Here is a 19,930-nt window from a genome sequence, read left to right on the forward strand (position 1 = left end):
CGCGCCCCGCCCGCGCGCCCCCCACGTGGCAGCGGGAACCAGCACCCGGTATCACCTGGCGGCGGCGCCCGGCCCTTGCCCACCAATCGGCGCCCGCGGAGCGGCTCCGATTAGACGCGCCGCCCAATCAGCGGCCGCAAGAGGCACTGGCACCGCCCCCGCCTGCTCGCGCCCCGGCGCTCCGCCTCAAAGGGCCTGAGGGGCAGTTCCTGCCCACCGCGGGCCTCTCGTCTCCGGCTGATGAACCTGAGTGCACAGGGCCTCGGTGACGGTTCCCTCTTTGAGGAGACCTTCCTCGCCTGCCCCCTGGCTAGCTCCTCCTCCTCCAAGCCGCGGCTCCAGCAGCTCCTCCGGGAAGCCTTCCCAGACCACCAGTGACTCCTCCACCCCCTGCAGAGCCCTCGCGACTCTCGCTGGTCACCCCACTCCTCTTACTAGAGTGCCACGGGCACTGATCAGGAGGGGCCTCCATCCCCAGTGCGCAGGACCGAGCCTGGTTCGTTCAGTGATTGTCGTCTCGACGACTGAGTGAATGCGCTCAGGACCAGGCCTCCGGGGCACCCGGACCTTTCCTTCCAGTCCCACCTTTCCTTCCCTCGGCCTCGGATGGGAGTGGGTATCGCGCATCCTCTCCCTCATCCTCTTCCCGCCGGGCCGGTTTCCTATGAGGATCCGAGTCTGCCCAGCTCAGCGTGAATGTTGGTCCCTGCACAGGGGACATGACCCTATCCTTTGGGTCGCGCGGAAATCCACTTAGATGGGGGCAAACCGGTGTTCAGATCCGCTACAGCTTTGACCTGGAAAGCACTTCTGTTCCCCTCAGGCCACCCACCTTGTAGGTGCCAAAATATACATACGAAACCCGATTCAGCCCAGCCTTTGGTGTACGGGAAGCATGAGTTCCGCAGAGAGAAAACACCCGAAATTGCACGCGCGCCACTCCTCAGAAAGACAGGTGGGCTCAGGGCCAGTGGGGGAGCACCCTGACAGAGGTGGGCGAAGCAGAGAAACAAGGTCTGGGGCTCAGGGCCTCAGGTGACTTCCGGGAGGAGGCTGGTTTGAGCCACTGGGCATGCGCATTGTCTCCCAGAGCATCTGCATGCCATTCCAGAGGCGGCATTGGGGTGTAATGGCGAGAGGCTTGGTCCCAAATTTGGGCACGTTGTCTTACTAGATGTGGGACCTTGAGCAAGCGCCTTAATCACTTTAATCCTGAGTGGCTCGTCTGTAAGTGTTACCAACACCTGACTCACAGCCACGTCAGGATTCCAGGGAATTGTGTGCGCAAAGCGCTTGGCACAGTACCTGACCCACAGTAAGTGAGACACTCCATGATTAATACTAGCTGGTGTTAGACTTCACTTTTATCCTTGAGTTTCTGGCAGGTGTTTAATGAGTTCCACGTATCAAGTGCTCTAGGAAACCCTTCGCTGAAGCCATGCGATGGCCTTGAATCCAGTGATGAGAAAGATCTAGATGGTTTACAAGCTGCTCCTGCTTTTTGAAAATCCCAATTTATGAAACTCAGGGTACACAAAAGATAAAGGTTAATTCTTACTAGCTTTCTTTAAAAAACAAAAAAAGCATGTGCAATTTTTTTTTAAGATTATTTGAGGGGTACCTGGGTGGCTCATAGGGTTAAATGTCTGCCTTTGGCTCAGGTCATGATCCCAGGGTCCTGGGATGGAGTCCCGCATCGGGTTCCTTGCTCAGCGGGGAGTCCGCTTCTCCCTCTGCCTGCCGCTCCCCCTGCTTATGTTCTCTCTGTCTCTCTGAGAAGTACATTTTAAAAATCTTTAAAAAAATAAAATAGGGACAGGAATTCGTTTCAGGTCAAAATGAAAAAAGACCAAGGAATTAAAATCAGATGATGAAATGGGCAAATCAGAAAGAGAATTGTCCTTTCTAAACCTTTCTCAGGATAAGGGGACAGGTCAAGGTCTCAGTAGCAGGCACTGGGCTAGGTCCCAGAGATACTGAGATTTACAACAAAACACCACAGATCTGGAAAGATAATGTGCAAAATATATATGTTTCACTGGCTTCTGACCACTGAGGGTCCCCTTTGTATTGGTCTTCATCCTTACCCAGGGATATAGCATTTCAAAACCAAATGAATTTATACATTTGAAGTTCATTCCTTCATTTTTATTTATGGATCAAAGTGATGTAGCTGTTCATCTGAGCAATTCCCCCAGGTTACCAAATTCAGTTGATCTAATTCCACTAAAAGCACAGAAACTCCAAGCTTCTACTGTGCACGCAGCCTTACTAAAGGTACGTGAGATGTAAAAGCTGATGTTTGCATCAAAGGAAACAGACATTGGCAGGTGTCAGCCATCCCCGGGGCAAGCCAGCCTAGTTCCACGCAGGACAGCAGCATAAGCCAGTCACTGCTGCATCCTTATCCGCCCCATGTCTCTAATCCTGCATTCATGACAACACAGCTCCCCAGAGCCATCAGGGTGGAACTTCAACCATTGGATTCATGACTCACTTTTGCAGGAAGCCCAAAGGAATGATCTATATTCAGCAGAGGAAGAAATGACAAAAAAGGCAAGCCAGAGCGCTTGGGTTCATGAGCCCTGAACACGTTGGGGCGCATGGCCGGGTCTTGGTTATTTCCTGATGAGTCAATGACGTTGACTGAACTACAGGTGTGAGCTTGCTCTCACAATCTCCCCTTTTTCTCTAAAATCCCAGAATCTTGTACTGGAGTTGCCAGCTGACGAATGTGAGTGGGAAGAAACATCACCTCATTTCAAATCTGATCACTGAGGTGGTGAGCCTGCAACAGGTCTGGGCCCAGCAGCTTCTCCACATTTGGTTTTCACAGCACAAGCTCCCATCTGTTTGCTCAGTCACACCGCCCCACATTGATAGTTACTTTCAACCTCCAGCACCATTAATTCCGTTCTCTAAGGTGGGTCCTAATGGCTGTCCCCGCAAATTACCCTCAATATTGCACCCTCCCAAAGTGACCTAGAACACAGATGAAACAACAGAAAAAACAAACAAAAAACAAATAAAAACCACCCCCAAACCCAGAGATGTGTTATGGGTTGTATCCCCTCCCTTAACCCCCCATCATTCAAGTCCTAACCCTGAGTGCCTCAGAATGGGACTGGGACTCAAAGAAAGGGTCTGTAAAGCGGTAAATTAAAATGAGGTCATTAGGGTGGGCACCCACCCAGTATCACGGGGGTGGGTCCCTATGAGAAGAGGAAATTCAGACACAGACACATAAGAGAGGGAAGACGAGGTGAGGACATAGGAAGAGAGCCATCCATAAGCTGAGGAGAGGTGACTGGAACAGATCTTCCTTGGCTCTCAGAAAGAATTAGCCCTGTTGACACCTTCATCCTGGACTTCCAGAGGACAAAACTGTGAGACAAGCTGCTGGGTTGTCTTTCTCACAGCAGCCCGAGTCTCCTTAATACTGATTAAAATAAGATTCCTTTTCACCCATTCAAAAAGTGGGGGACCACAACACTACGTGGCCAGATTCCTCTTGCCATGTATTCTGGTTTGGCAGTGTGGAACTTACGGGACCAGAGAAATGGGATCACTTTTCCAGTTGGGAACCAGGCAGTTAAGTGCCTTGCCTGAGGTTGCACTGTTAGTTCCAAATGGGACACAGACTGTAGGCACCTGTCAGGGGGTCACGGTTCGGGCAGCGTTTCTGCTTCTGGAGGAGAGGGAATGGGCACTCCCCCTGAGGACCACCTGTGAAAGCCCAAAGTGCTGCTGCTGCGTTATTTCTAGGAATCTTGTTTTATCTTATGAACTATTGTGGATTTTGCACTTTCTTCTGTTTCAATATTACCATTAATACAATGGCATCCCTCCCAATACTGTGGAATAAAACAGGTGCCCTAGAAATAGGCACTTTATCTTGCCACCTGTACCCTATTTGAGCAGGGGAACAAGGAATGGTTCCTAGTACTTTCCCAACTGAAAACTATAGGTCTGAAAAGGACCTTTCTCCAGAAACACTTGTTAGAGACTGTTGCCAAAGAGATAAAATAGAGGAGTCCAGGATACGTTTTGGAAAGTAAAGAAAGGCAGGTAATACCAAATACTACGTAAAGTAATGACTATGTTGAAAAACATCAGCTGGTAATAGTATTCAATGGAGCTTAAAAAAATTGGGGTCCCCGGAAGGCTCAGATGGGAGGAGCATGTGACTTTGACTTCTGGTCGTGAGTTTGAGCCCCGTGATGGGTGTATAGATTATGTAAATAAAACTTAAAAATTGCGCATGGAGCAGGCAGTTTTCTTTGAGCCTCTCTTCACCCACAGCCAGCTAAGGCCCTAGATTTGACCCAGATGACAGCTGATGGCTGCCTAGGCCTCTGGTGACCCCAGCTTAGAGGGCACTCCTAGCTCTTGATCACGTGGCTGCTCTTTTCTCCTGCTCCCTGGCATTTGAAACTCAAAGTTATGACCGATTCCTCTTTTCTTACTCATCTTTTAATAAGCTCCTAGCAGTTTAAAAACCTAATTTCAAAATCTGCTAAGCACTGCCCATTAATCTTATGGCATGATCCTGTTGTAACTTACGGCCGGAGGTTTTGCTCCCTGAACTATCAAGGGTCTAAAACCACAAAGGACGGTGTGGAGAAGAGCTAATTGGGCATCAGGTCTACCAAGCCTGGGTTCATGTCTAACTCCATCACTTACTACACATTTAATCTGGGGAAAATTAGCTAAACTTATTTGCTTCTGCAAATTGGGGTTTCATATTACACATCTTTGAGAATATATTTGTGAGGAGTTGAGATAGTGTGCAGTGCCTAGCAATAGGAAACTACAGTGAATAGTAATTTAAACAAGACCCAACTCGTGAGCTAGATATTCTAGCTCATTTATTTAAAAAAAAAATGTCTTTCCTAAAATTCTAAAATGCCTTAGTAACCTTAGTGTAGTGAACATGGTTCAGTTCTTTGACACTTGATTATCTCACACTACCTTCGGGTGGTTATTCTAAACTAAACAAGAACTGTGGATTCGAACACCTTTTTTTTTTTTTTTTTTTTAAAGATTTAATTTGAGAGAGAGAGAGCACGTGCACAGAGGGAGAGTGATAGGGAGAAGCGGACTCCCCACTGAGCAGTCTGATACGGGTCTTGATCCCGGGACCCTGAGATCACGACCCAAGCTGAAAGCAGACACTTCAATGACTGAGCCACCCAGGCGCCCCGAACACCTTTCTTTTACACACAAGGAAATGAAAGCTCAGGGAGATGAGGCTTCTTGGCCAAGGCCCCACAGCTGGTAAGTGACACAGCCTCCAAGGGCCACAGCTACGGATGCTAGGATAGTGGCCTGAGCAATGAACTCTAGTCAGGAGTCTATTTCAGTGTGGAAATGACAAAAACCTCTTCTTTTTTACACTCCACCAGCAAAGCTCAGTTACACAAATGAGCAGCGTAAGGGATTTAGGTCTGACGTGAGAAGAATGTCATCAGAGCAAAAGTGTGTGTGTTTTTTTTTTTTAAGATTTTATTTATTTATTTGACAGAGAGAGAGACAGCCAGAGAGAGAGGGAACACAAGCAGGGGGGAGTGGGAAAGGAAGAAGCAGGCTCCCAGTGGAGGAGCCTGATGTGGGGCTCGATCCCATAACGCCAGGATCACGTCCTGAGCCGAAGGCAGACACTTAATGACTGAGCCACCCATACGCCCCCAGAGCAAAAGTTCTTAAACAGTAAAATGGATGAGCAAGGATGCTGTGTAACTCTCTGGGTTTAGGGAAGAGATCTGTGGGTACTGGGGGCAAACAACGATAGCAGGGGAGACCAGGTGACTAATGTTTCTATCAGAATCATGAGTATTAAAGAAAGGATTACTAACATTCCAGCTCATGATTACTAAGCAGATATCCTGCCCGCGAGATTCAGTTGTCAGACAATGCCCCTTCTAGCACTGCTCTTGGTAGGCCCTTCTGAAGTATACAGTTATGGTTTATAAAGAGGGGGAGAGCGGCTTACTTGGCAATGTCAAAGTTCTGAAAGAAGCTGTGGCTCCTAGAGAAAGAGCTTTCACAAGTGTCAGTGTCCTTTGAACTGCAAGAACTTGCCTGTAGCAAGTCAACTGTGAGGAAACCAGAATGTGTCCCAAAGCTAGGATTTGAGAATGACCAAGTACTTGTACAGTGTCCAAAAAAAACTCAGGGGAGGCATAGACAACATTCCCCAGGAATCTGAGATCTAATTGTAATAGTTCTTATCAAACTTAAGCAAATTCTAGAAGCAAACTTCATACATTTCATCGCATTTCTAAATCCTCTCTACTCTTAAGTCCTTTGTCTGCCATGAACAGAACACAGGGTCCACTGGGCTGCAGGGTAAGAGGAGAATTCAGAAGCCTGAAGAATTGCCGACGGGAGACAACAGAGCAGAGCAGCTAGACGTGGCTCTGCATTCAGGGAGCCTGGCTTTAATTCTGGCTTTGCCATTTACTATGACCTGGGGCAAGTTTCTGAACCACAGTCTGTGCCTTAATTTTCTCTTCTGTAAAGTGGGGATAATACATAATTACCATCTCATAGGGTTGCCAGGATTAAATGAACAGTTCTGGTCCTTTGGCTTCAGCTCTGCAGAACTGAGTGGCCATCTGTTCTACCACGAAAATGCAAAACAAACTGCATACTGGGAAGTCCCATCCACCAGAACCTCTGAGGGAACCGCTTAATAATGATCTTTTTTTCCAATTAAGAACAGAATTTCTTGTCATGGACAAAATTAGAATTTTTGCTTAACCCAAAGAGAAATTAATATGATTTTGCAGGTTTCAAAGATGAGAAATCTCAACAATCCTAAATTTTTCAAGTTTTTCTTAATTGGCTAAATACAGCAATTCATGCATATGGCTGGCTTCACCTCTTTCTCCTGAGCCCTCAGGATGGCAAGAGTTATGACAGTCTGAGCAAGAAGAATTTCATACAAAAATCGGTTAGCAAACCTAGACTAGGGCTGACAAACTTTTGTAATGCAGGAATGATGGAAAAAATGTTAAAGGTATTGGCATATTACCTAGCTCTTGTTTTCATGTAATTTTCTGGTTAATCATACCCAATAGATGTGATTAAAATATACATCTGTTTCCTAAGATTTATATTGGACCAGGCTTCCTTTAATTAAGTCCGTGGGGATGGTTAGAATCTGTATTGAATGCTTTTATTTTACTAAGAAAAGGTCTCCACTTTTTTTTGTGCGATGGTAGCTCTTCTTTCTCATTTTGTAGGTTAAGAAGCTGACAATCTCTCTCCCAGTACTTTCTGAGATTCATTTACCAAAGCTAGTTTGTAGGTGGTTTAAGGATACATGAAACACTGTAATTGAGCTCAGTAAGTCACTAACAGAGAAAACAGAAGCCACTGATCCATGCCAGAAATTGCTGGGATTACCTTTTGAGTTTGCTGTCTTCCTTTCTGTAACTTGGAAGTAAAATTTATGTGTTCTGCTCCTTTAGGATACCTGGAAGGGAGAAAAACCCAAACATTCCTTTACCTCAACATAAGTAAGGTGCATGTCTCTGATGATGGGGATTTTCACTGAAGAGTGCAGTGACCCTCTCGTCCTTACCTGAACTTCGTGAAGCTAACACAATGTCAGAGTTCGAAAGGATCTCGGATGATCTAGTCTAAACGTCTTACCCGATGCTGGAGCACCTGATGTACAACAGCCACCAGGTGATTCAGGGTATCTTTTCAAAAGCGGTACTGTAACACAAAGAAACCAACCAAAGTCCTCTAACTTTTGACCCCAGTAGAGAATTCCTAGCAGAGGTACCCAACGCCCATACTAAGAAATTATTATCAGCCAAAAATCGTAACAGAAAACAGAATTCGGTCTGTAGGGTTTACCAATCCTTCAGCAGTGCTGTATTTTTTAACTCAAGAATATACGTGAACATTAAACACAGAAAACCGGAATCTACGATCTTGAAGACAAGAATCTTAGTAAAACGCAAAATGATTTTTTTTTAAGCCTCTTACTCATTAAATACAGGTTCAATATATCTAGAAACATCATTTACCATCCATATAAAGAATTCAAAGCAAATAAACTGGTGCTTGTATTTAGAAAGGAAGATGGGGGCATGCTGCTAGTACAGTCAGCAGAGCAGGCGACTCGATCTCAGGGTTGTGAGTTCAAGCCCCACGCTGGGTATAAAGATTACTCAAAAATAAAATCTTGAAAAAAATTTTTTTAAGTTAAAAAAAAAATAAAAAGAGGAAAATGGATGGCAGGTATTCCAAGGAGTAGAAAAGACTTAAGTGAATGCAACTTAGCTACTTCTAAGGATATACTAGAAATTTGTAAATATAAGCTACAGTTCAGCAGCTTTAAAATTTTATGTTTATTCATATTTTTCAAAATATATGTACATAAAAAAAGGAAGATTTACAACAGGAAAGATTGCCTTACATGCAACACAAATTCCAATGAGCTCATGATGGGATCACACATGATTATGGATCTACTTCAAGCCAATCTTCTCCAGTCCATTTCCCAGCCACACGCTAGGCTGCAGATGAGATCCCAGGAAACAATGCAAGTGGAATGAATGAAATAAGTATCTTGTGCCTCTGGCAGCACTCAAAGGGGCCAGAAGGTGTACACCAAAAAGTTTAAGACAATTAAAATGTCAAGTGCCACAGGGAAGGTAAATGATAACCGGAAATCAGTATTTCCCAAGTAGAAAGCTAAGTACTATTGAACACAACTGCACGATACTAAAACAAATACAAATGAGGAAGGGTTGGTTAGGTAGTCGGGCTTCATTTGTTATTTTTTTCTTTTTTTTTTTTTTAAATATCTCAAAAAGGAAGCTACTTGCTTGATATCAAAAGTGCTGTGGAAAGAAAGGAGGGGAAAAAAACCCACAGATGAATCTGGAATTTAGTTTATTTTAGCAAATTGTATGTTTTTCCACTTAACATTTCTACATTATCAATGATGTAACTCTCCAACGTTTCCTTATAGAAAAGGCAAACTGGAAATGACAACTCATGCTCCAAATACTAAAAAAAATATATTTAAACATTTGATCAAGAAGATTTTATATGTTTTGGTTTTTGGTTAACACAGGTGACACCAGAAATCACAAATTCAATATATTCCTGTATTTCCCCTTCAGTCAAAAATCAAGTGGTGGAGGGAATCTGTGCTTGTGGTTGAGGGAATGCAATGCCCTGGGCCGGTGAAAAATACCTGTAAATTTACCATTGTGAAAGTGGCCCAAAGGAGTCACAGGTCTTCAGTACCTAATGAAATCATAATGTTTTTTGGCTTATTCCCAAAGCTAAGATGTCTCTGTATTTATGTAATTGGAGAGAGAGGGTTAGTGGAGTGGTTTTATAAATAAGATTAATTATTATAGCTATAACTGGAGTCTCCAGGCAGAAGGCTTTACAATTCAGTCAGTGCTATATACTGCCTCTTTTTTACTTCCAGCACCCGACCAGCATCCTATTCTTGATGCTTTCTACAAATATAAAAATCTTTGCAACTGTTTAGATAAAGCTGGAAGGAGGGAAAAAAAAAAAAAAAGCCAAAGCTGACCATAAAAAAAGAATGAGGGTTGGGTGGAGGGAGAAAAAAATGACAAGTGTAGATTATACAGTTCAGGAAAATCCAGAGTTATCGCAGAAATTAAAATGACTGAGGGAAGGGGCAGGCACCAAGAACAGCACCTAAAGCTAACAAATGCCTAAATTGGTTTATTTATATTCCCTCCCCATAATGTTCATAGGGGAGGAAAAAAAATGTAATTTTAAAAGCATCAAAACTAAAACAAATGCACACTGACCTTAGAAAATAAGATTCTGAATTTTATCATGATACCCTTTTTTTCCCTATAAAATTTACTTTTTTGCTTTGAAAGATTTCTTCATGTTGGATTTGCCCTTGCCAGGCAATTTCACTTCCTTTCTCACACTGGCTGCAGGCTTCTTTGAAGAGCCACCACTAGGTTTCTTGATGACTGAGGATGAGGGTCTGGCTTTCTTGGCAGGAGTTTTGGCCTTGGGAGGGGCTTTCTTGGGTAGGGGCCTAGCTTTCCCCCGCTGGGCAGCTGGGACTTTAGGTGCAGGCTTGGATCCTCTCTGCTTCACGGATGCAGCCTTCACGGATGACTTCGCTGGGGTTTTCTTCTGCAACCTGTGAGAACCAAAGAGCAAAGGCCGTCACTTAGTACTTGAGAGATTCACTTTGCCAGGGTGAGCAGCTACTGTGCCACAAAAGATAGAGCAAAGATAAAAGTCACCTATGTAAAGGATAGGAATGTGATTATTTTTAAACTACAGCCTTTACTAAAACTGTATAAAATTCAACCAATTCATGGATGCTTTTACTAAGAAAATAGGGGATTATTTTTCTTTGAATAACCAACAAACTATGGATATACATATTTGACCAAATGGTAAATTACATATTCACGGGGCTTCCTAAGTTCAAAGCCCCTGAATTTTTAAGAAGATAAGTTCAAATGTTACACAAAGAACTTTCTGAGAGGGCTCCTGATCTGTGAAGTCGCTATGACTACTCCTGCCATTCCTCGCGCTCAGGCAGAAGGGCCTCGCGCAAGTCCACACCTCCTCTTAGGTGGGGGCTCTTCATCATCAGAGTCGTCTTCTGAGGAGTCATCCTCCTCTTCATCCTCATCTCTTGAATCATCAAGCTCTTTCTTTGGAAACAGAACTCCTGGGCTATGAAAAGAGAAAAGGAAAGAAAAATTAGGTAAAATTAGGTCAAAGAGAAGTCCCACACAAGACAAGGGAGAAATGTGAACCTAGGTGTTCTTTCCCGGACATTCCACTTCTTCCTGCCCTTCCAAATGCCATGTTACAAGTATCACTTACAGTTTAACCTATTCTGAACACACAAAGTTAAAACAAATCTGTAGAAGTCCCAGACCATACCTCATTCCCTTCCTCCTGCCATTTAATAAAATTGATTCTTAATCATTGACTTAGTAAACAATTATTTAAGCTCCTGATGTGCCCAGCACTACTGTATTAGCCACTGAATATACAGCAGTAAATTGTCCATAAGGCAGCAAACAGTTTGCACAGCAGTATACATTTTTTGCCCTCAAAATAATATAAGACCTCAAAAACAAAGACCTCAAAATGATATAAAGGCTGAATCTCTTCAAAGTTTTGGAGAAATTCAGCAAGGATTTTCTAATTTTCTTTGCTCTTACTGATAGAAATATTGATCCCATTGATTAATAATTCCTTACAGTATTTTATGTGCTCAACTTTAAGAATTAAATTTAATGTTTGAAAAACTCAAATAACATCCAACCAACCAAGTAACACCTACCTAGGCTTGTGAACAAGGTACAATAGAAGCAACTACACAATATTCTTGCTAAAACAGGGTTTCACTGGTACATGTCATGGCACTTTACTAGAAATGAAAGTATAAGAAGGCCATCGCATGGGTGCACAGGACAATGCTTGGCCCATAGGAGGTGCTCAATATATTTTTTAGTGCAGTAATAAATGTAGATAAAAGAGATTTTCAAGGAAATGGCCCTGTCTCTGTAGTATGGAGAAGGCAAATTAGGATTCTTGGAAGCAGCCAATGCTCTCCCTCCTTGAATGATGGACAATTTTTTAAAAGATTATTTATTTATTTGAGAAAGAAAGAGAGAGTGAGAGTAAGAGAAAGCATGAGCAGGGGGAGAGGCAGATGGAGAGGAAGAAACAGACTCCGCTGAGCGGGGAGCCAGAGGTAGGGCAGGATCCCAGGACCCTGAGATCATAACCTGAGGGGAAGGCAGATGCCCAACGGACTGAGCCACCAGGTGCCCCAAATGATGGACAATTAAAACATACCTAATCCTCTAATAATCTTCTTGTCATTACCATTTACTTAATAAAGAACAAATGAACATAAAAATGGCCAAGGACCTCAAAGAAACAATAGCTCTGGCAGGATACCAACATCCCCCCATTCTTACGTGAAAAGCTTTTACTCTAAAACAATACTGCCTTAGGTAGGGGCACCTGAGGTGGCTCAGTCAGTTAAGCATCCAACACTTGGCTCTGGCTCAGGTCACGATCTCAGGGATCATGAGATTGAGCCCTGAGTCGGGCTCCATGCTCAGTGTGGGAGTCTGCTTGAGATTCTCTCTCCCTCTCCCCCTCCTGCTCATGCTCTAAAATAAATAAATAAGTAAACCTTAACCCCCCCCCAAATCGATATTGCCTTAAGTAGTCTTTATTTTCAAGTAGAACAATAGTAAGTTAATAAATTAAGACCAAGCCTGTAACCTAGAATAAGATTTTACTTCACATTATGGGCTAGCTGCTTACCTGGGATAATAGGGAAAACAGAGCTGGAAGGTGCCACTGAATCCTTTACCAGAGATCTGTTCCATCCACCCATTCTTTTCACATTTCTGCAGAGTTTTCTTCAGCAAATGCACTGAATAAAAAATTTAGAAATGAAGAAAGTTTATTCAATTTGATAATTCCCTCAACTACAATCAGTTATACATCAATCTACTGTCCTGTCACAGATATGTTGACATGTGCTAAGGGAATTCTTTGTGGTCAAAGGGTTTAATAATTCACTTAACAATTAATTAAGTGCCCATAAAGTTGAAAAGGTTAAATTGTCACAGCAAGAGACTTTAGAGACCTTAAGTCAAGTTCCTCATTTCAAAGGAAGGAGAACAGGAACCCAGGGTAGTGACATGCCCTACAGTGGCACAAAAATGATTAACAGCCAACTTAAAACTAAACGTCTCATCTCCATTCAAACATCCACTGAATACCATTTGTACTAGGAAAATCATCTAGGAGAACAGCGATAAAGATCAACAAACAATAGAACAATACCATGGCTTCTAAAGGCCTTACCAATTCTCATCTTTCATACAAAGACCCATCAAAACTACATTTTACAGTGATTCAGTGTCCAAAAAATGGCTGCAATATCAGTGAAACTGAAATGGTTAATAACCAACTTCATCTTCTCTTCTAATACTTGACCAAAAGGGAAAATCATGAAATGGTCTGTAAGGGTCAGTATACACAGTAAACACAGTACACATCTTAAGGAAGGAAGGAAAGATTAAAAAAAAAAAAAAAAAAAAGTCACACACAGCAGTTCTCAAAGGAATGTATGAAAAAAATGACCAGAAAGCATTCTTCCATAACATTAAAAAATTCATACTGCATATATGCTAAAAGTCACTATTAAGACTTCAAAATTACTTTTAATTAATACAGTCTAGTTTCCATTTGTTACTTATTTTCTACTTTCCTTACCCTATACCACTATGCCTATTCTAGTAGTTCACTGAGAAAATACCCAGACTCACTAATCTATTTTTTTTTTTTTAAGATTTTATTTATTTATTCGACAGAGACAGAGACAGAGACAGCCAGCGAGAGAGGGAACACAAGCAGGGGGAGAGGGAGAGGAAGAAGCAGGCTCCCAGCAGAGGAGCTGAGAGACTCACTAATCTGTATGTGATAGTACTGTTAGGATAAGGCTTTTAATCTCCAATCTCCACCTTACAGGGTAAATACACTTTACTGAAAAAAAGTATTTTCTGTTTTNGAGACTCACTAATCTGTATGTGATAGTACTGTTAGGGTAAGGCTTTTAATCTCCAATCTCCACCTTACAGGGTAAATACACTTTACTGAAAAAAAGTATTTTCTGTTTTAGGGCCTAAGGCAATGAGAAGTAACATAAGCCATATTTTAAAACACTGGCTTGGTTTCAAGGTGAAATTAGATGTTTTAGTAAATCATTCAGAAAGGCAAAAAAGATACTATACTTGAGAGGTGTTCTGAACCAAGGATTTATGTAAATTACAATAAAAACAAATATGAGAAAAACCTTTTCAGCAAAGTAAAATCAAATCCTAATCTTCAATTGACATTGTAAATTAAGGATAAGCCTTGATCATTTTCTTTTCTTTTTGTAAACAATAAATTTGTAAAGCTGTTGTTCCCTCTTGGCTTTCACAATCGGTACTTAATGTTTTGTCATTAACAGCAGGAGCTGTAAAACTTTTAACAAGATAATTCCCCTGATCCCAGTAAATGCACACAACTCTTCCTCTTACTTTGATAGTTAGAATTGGTCCCTGGGTGGTTCTCCAGGACATACTTCTTCAGAGCAGTGGTGGAGCAGGTCTTCGGCTCATTCATGGCAGCAATGGCAGACAAGATTGCATATTCCATCAGGCTTCCACCAAGCAGGGGTTTCTCCCCTGATTTCTTCAGCTGTTTTCCAAGGAGGAAGAGAAAAGCATCAAGACAACACTCTCCCAAAGCAGGTCAAGACAAGACTCCTCTGCACCAGGTGGGTCGGAGTTCCTGCATTAGCACAGATATGTTTTACAATAAATTGTCAGGTTAGGGACTTTCTCTTCCCACTCATCAGGTATTCAATCTAACTGAGGAGTCCCAACCCTCCTATGGATATTCCCTCTTTCCATTTACCCCTCCATCCAATCTAAAACAGCGAGAGCTACCCTAACTCAAACAGAGTAACCGCTCTACCACAATAAGCACGTTAACTTGTCATGCCCCAATAAATAAGATACTTTTGAGAATACTTCCTTTGTCTCAATCTGAATGCAGTAGTTATAAAAATAATAACCTTTTTAATCCTGTAAGGAAAATAGCAAAGTAAAAGCTTAATAAATATTGAGGGTATCATACAAGAGAAAATTACACAGCATATTCCAAGGACAAAAGGATGGGGAACAAAGATCAGCACCATGAAGCAAAAGGGTAAAAGGACAAACTCAGGTTATGGTCTACAGCAGAGATTCTCCGAGAGTGGTCTACAAACCCTCTGGGGTTCCTGAGACTCTTTCAGAGGATCTGCAAGTTCAAAACTATTTTCATAATAATACTAAGATGTGATGTGCCTTCATCACTGTGGTGACATTTGCACTGATGGTAGAAAAACAATGGTGGGTTAAACTGTTGCCACCCTACCGTAAATCAAGGAGGAGACACAAAAATGTACCAACAGTTACTGTATTCTTTATTGCTATGCACTTGTGGGTAAAAAAAAAAAAAAAAAAAAAGTCGATTTTACTTAGGAATGACCTTGATGAAGTAGCAAAAATTATTTTATTAAATCTCAACCCCAGTGCATGTCTTGTTGATACTTTATGGGATGCGATGGGAAAACACACAGAGCATGTCAGCTGCATACGGAGGTATGATGGTGGTCTCAAGGAAAAGCACCCCCAGTGATTGAGTTCTGAGCTGAACTAACTACATTATTCATGGAACACCCTCTTTTACTTGACAAAACAACTAATAGCTAAACTATAGTTATTTAGGATTTGAGCATCTGGTAGACATTCTCTTAAATGTATTAAATAAACCTCTCCCTTGATAACAGTATTTGTTATCAGGCACAAAAAGCAATTTTTAAAGAAAAAATTAAAATCATGGAACACCTGTATTTACACCATGGTGAGCCTGGTAATTTCCTAGTCCTTAAATATTGTTCTGATGAGGTCAGCGGGTGATATAATGTTACTTTTGTTATTGTTTGATGAAATGTAACAATAGTTTAATAACCTGCATAGTTCAGTGAACCACTGTTTTTCAAATGACCATGTTATAAAATTACACATGGTTAGAAGATCCACTCAAAAGTTCAAGACGAAAAGATTTTAAGGCAAGAATACAAAAAGTTCACTGATGTGGTCTCAGGTTCTACATGGCAACTAACCTTTAAGGAATTACCACAAAATCAGTTAATGTAATACACGATATTAACAAAATAAAGGACAAAAACCACACGATCATCTCAAGAGACATAGAAAAATCATCTGACAAACCCAACAGCTGGTTCATAATAAAAACTCCCAACAAACAAGTAATAGAGGAAAATATTTTCTTAACCTGATAAGAAGCATCTATGAAAAACCTACAGCTAACTTAACAGGGGAAGACTTGATGTCTTCCTTTTAAGATGGGGAACAAGATGAGGATGTCTGCTCTCATCACTGTACTGGAGGTTCTAAACAGTGCAATTAGGCAAGAAAAAGGCAAAATAAAACATATAGACTGGAAAGGTAGAAGTAAAATGGTCTTTATCTGCAAACGATATGACTCTATGTAGAAAATCCTAGGGAAGCCACAAAAAATCCTAAGGAGCCTACAAAAAGACTACTAGAACTAGTTCAGCAAAGTTGAATCAATATAAAATCAACAGACAAATCAATTGTATAAAATCAACAGACAAATCAATTGTATTTTTGTAGGCTAGCAACATCTAAAAATGAAAATATTTCCATTCACAATAACAGAAAAAGAATACTTAGGAATAAACTTAATGAAAGAAATGCTAAGACTTAACTTTATACTGAAAACTACAAAATGCCGCTGAGAAAAGTTAAAGATCTAAATAAAAAGATAGTGTTCATGAACTGGAAAAGTCAACATTATAAAGATAAAGATTCTTCCAATTGATATATAGGTTCAATGCAATCTCTACCAAAATCCTAGCTGGCTTTTCTGTGAAAACTGACAAATGGATTCTAAAATTCATATGGAAATGCACAAGAGCCATAATAATCAAAACTTTTTTTTTAACCTACATTTTAACATTTCCCAGTTTCAAAACTTACTGCAAAGTTTTCAAAGCTATAGTCATCAAGACAGTGTGATTCTGGCATAAGAATTCACATACAGGGATGCCTGGGTGGCTCAGTCGGTTAAGCGACTGCCTTCAGCTCAGGTCATGATCCCAGGGCCCTGGGATCGAGTCCCACATCGGGCTCCCTGCACAGCAGGGGAGTCCGGTTCTCCCCCTCCCCCTGCTCATAATCTCTTTCTTGCTCACTCTCTCTCTTTTTTTTTTTTTTTTAAAAGATTTATTTATTTGACAGAGATAGAGACAGCCAGCGAGAGAGGGAACACAAGCAGGGGGAGTGGGAGAGGAAGAAGCAGGCTCATAGTGGAGGAGCCTGATGTGGGGCTCGATCCCACAACGCCGGGATCACGCCCTGAGCCGAAGGCAGACGCTTAACCGCTGTGCCACCCAGGCGCCCCCACTCTCTCTCTTTCAAATAAATAAATAAAATCTTAAAAAAAAAGAATTCGCATATAGATCAATGGAACAAAATTCAGAGTCCAGAAATAAACCCTTAACATTTATAGTCAATTTTTTTTAAAGATTTTATTTATTTATTCGACAGAGATAGAGACAGCCAGTGAGAGAGGGAACACAAGCAGGGGGAGTGGGAGAGGAAGAAGCAGGCTCATAGCAGAGGAGCCTGATGTGGGGCTCGATCCCATAGTGCCGGGATTACACCCTGAGCCGAAGGCAGACGCTTAACCGCTGTGCCACCCAGGCGCCCCATCAATTGTTTTTTTATAAAGGTGCCAAGGCAATTCAGTGGGCAAAGGACAGTCTTTTCAATAAATAGCGTTAGGACAATTGGATAGCCACATGCAAGAAAATAAATATTGATATCCTTACCTCATACTACAAACAAAACTCAAAATGGATAGACCTAAATATAAGAGCTGACTATTAAAAAAAACCCACAGAAGTCAATCTGGTGATACGTTAGGTGATGATTTGTTAGCTACAACACCAACAGCAGAAGCAATTTTAGAAAAATGATAAACTGGCTTTCATCAAAATTAAATACTTTCACATTTCAAAAGATACCATTAAGCAAGCGAAAGCACTGACCACAGATTAAGAGAAAATATTTACAAATCATGTATCCAGTGAGGAACTTGTATCTAGTTGCATAACTTTTATATCTCAATAAGACAAATAACCCAACTTTAAAAACAGGAGAAGGAATTAGATTTTACCAGAAAAGATAAGCAAATGTCCATTAAGCACATGAAAAGATGGTCAACATCAGCAATCATTAGGGAAATGCCAACCCAAACCACAATGAAACAGCACTCTATATCCACCAGTATGGCTAGAATTTTAAAAAGACAGTAACATGAGTTTGCAAAGATATGGAGAAACTAGAACCCTTACACTTTGCTGGTGGGAATGTAAAATGATGCAGCCACTCTGGTAGTTCCTTACAACATAAATTTACCATATAGTCCAGCAAGTCCACACTCCTAGTTATGTATGTGAAATAAAAACATGTGTCTGCACCAAGATTTGAATGTAAATGTTCACAGGCAATGTTATTCATAAGAGTAAAAAAAGTGGAAATAACCTCAATTTTTATCAACTTGTGAATAAACAGGAAGTGGTAGATTCACATAATGTGATACCATGTGGCAATACAAAGGAATGAAAGCACTGATTCATGTCGCAACATGGACAAGGCTCAAACAGCAGTGTGCTAAGTGAAAGAAGCCAGACACAAAAGACCACGTACTATATGACTTTATCTCTATGGAAAGTGTAGAAAAGGCAAATCTACATAAAGAGAAAATCAGCTAGTAGGTTGGCTGAGGATGAGACTGGGGAGAGACTACAAATAGGCACAAGAGATTTTTTTGGGTGATGAAATGTTCTAAAACTGGACTGTGGTGGTGGCTGTACAACTCTGCAAATTTATTAAAAATCATAGAATTATAAATGGTAACTTAAAATGAATGTATTTTATGATATATAAACCATACTTCAATAAAGCTATTTAAAAAATTATCATTTGTTCTGACTCTTGGTTTCGGCTCAGGTCATGATCTCAGGGTGGTGAGACTGAGCCCTGGGTCGGGCTCTGCACTCAGTGCGGGGTCTGCTTGTCCCTGTCTCTCCCCCTCTGTCCCTCGACATGCTCAACAGCTCTATTAAATAAATAAAAAAAAATTTTTTTTAAATTATCACCTGTTGCGTTTTGGTATGGTATCATAGTATCCACAACTATTTGAAAATTATCTTAAAATATTCCACGCTTTTCTAACTGAATTACTATGTGTGGTGAATTTTCTTCATAGATATAATCCAAAATGTGTTGAACAGATACCAGCTGTCTTCTCTTAAGCAAGATTTTAAAGACTTCTGCAAGTTTTTAATAAACAGTACCCCCTTCTTCTCAATTTTTTTGTTTTGGCAAATATAGTTATTTTTCACAAAAAAATGTATTACTCATGCTAATGTGAAAAAATTTTTTAAATGAATATTTGGAATTCCCTCAGTTTTAATTTCTAATACAGTAAATATTGATAGGTATAACCCACATAAAAAAAACCTCTTGGGGTCCTCAAAAAATTTTTAGAGTATAAGGAGGTCCTGAAACCAAAACTTTTTGAGAACCACTTCTCTACAATCCTTTTCAGCCTCTAACCTGGAATGTCCCAGAAGCACCTTTGCCAGTTATTTGTTCTAACTGGCCTCTCTCTACTGCCCTCTGCAGAGCATTCTTCAACAGCTGAGGTCTGCAGAGAAAACAAAAGAATAACGATCAATAGATCAATGAAGGAGAGATTTGAAGAAACAAATCCAGGGTTATTCCCTGAACTATGCTCTGATTCTTATTATATGTGGTACTTTGTTAAAATGGACAATAAAATAAAGTACTGACACCCTTAACACAAGTGGCATTCTTTTTTTTCAAGCAAAGAAGTTAAGTCATTACCCAGATACACAGAACCATGTACCACACACAACCAATTTCCAAACTTCAGGGCACTCCAAACACCCTCCATTTATTTCCATCAACCACAATGGCAACCAAACTATGTAATCAAGCAAAGCATGTGTATGTTTGAAGTCCCACTCAACTCTGAAATTCTCTGAGGCAAAATTCCTAGATTTTTAAAAAAGTATGTAACACACTAACAAAAACAATGGAGTCATTTTTTACAAACCAGTATCTGAGGTTAGCCTAATAAAATATAATTCCCTGGGAAAGAAAATTGGTTGTTCTTAACAGTGTCTCTGACTTAAGAGGGTTATAGTTTAAAATACACAAACACCACTAGGTCATCAAAA

At 41.0% G+C, this 19,930-nt stretch overlaps 1 protein-coding gene across 10 annotated transcripts in view; it reads right to left on the reverse strand.

The window, feature by feature from the left end:
- Positions 1-8,345: 8,345 nt before the first annotated feature.
- The window catches only part of HP1BP3 (heterochromatin protein 1 binding protein 3), a 35,694-nt gene continuing 24,109 nt past the window's right edge, over positions 8,346-19,930 (reverse strand). For 6 of the 10 annotated variants that reach the window (XM_034645827.1, XM_002928096.4, XM_034645833.1 and 3 more), the window contains 5 exons: positions 19,284-19,374; positions 14,103-14,262; positions 12,334-12,445; positions 10,603-10,716; positions 8,346-10,168 (listed from right to left, as the gene is read on the reverse strand). In XM_034645827.1, coding sequence (XP_034501718.1) covers positions 9,874-10,168; positions 10,603-10,716; positions 12,334-12,445; positions 14,103-14,262; positions 19,284-19,374 — 772 coding nt within the window. In that variant the 3' untranslated portion in view covers positions 8,346-9,873. Of the gene's footprint in view, positions 10,169-10,602; positions 10,717-12,333; positions 12,446-14,102; positions 14,356-19,283; positions 19,375-19,930 lie in introns of those variants that run through there. The other 4 variants (XM_034645819.1, XM_034645847.1, XM_034645841.1 and 1 more) reach the window with 2 other exon arrangements.

Source organism: Ailuropoda melanoleuca, chromosome 2, assembly GCF_002007445.2.
Source record: "Ailuropoda melanoleuca isolate Jingjing chromosome 2, ASM200744v2, whole genome shotgun sequence".
Classification (NCBI taxonomy): Eukaryota; Metazoa; Chordata; class Mammalia; order Carnivora; family Ursidae; genus Ailuropoda; species Ailuropoda melanoleuca.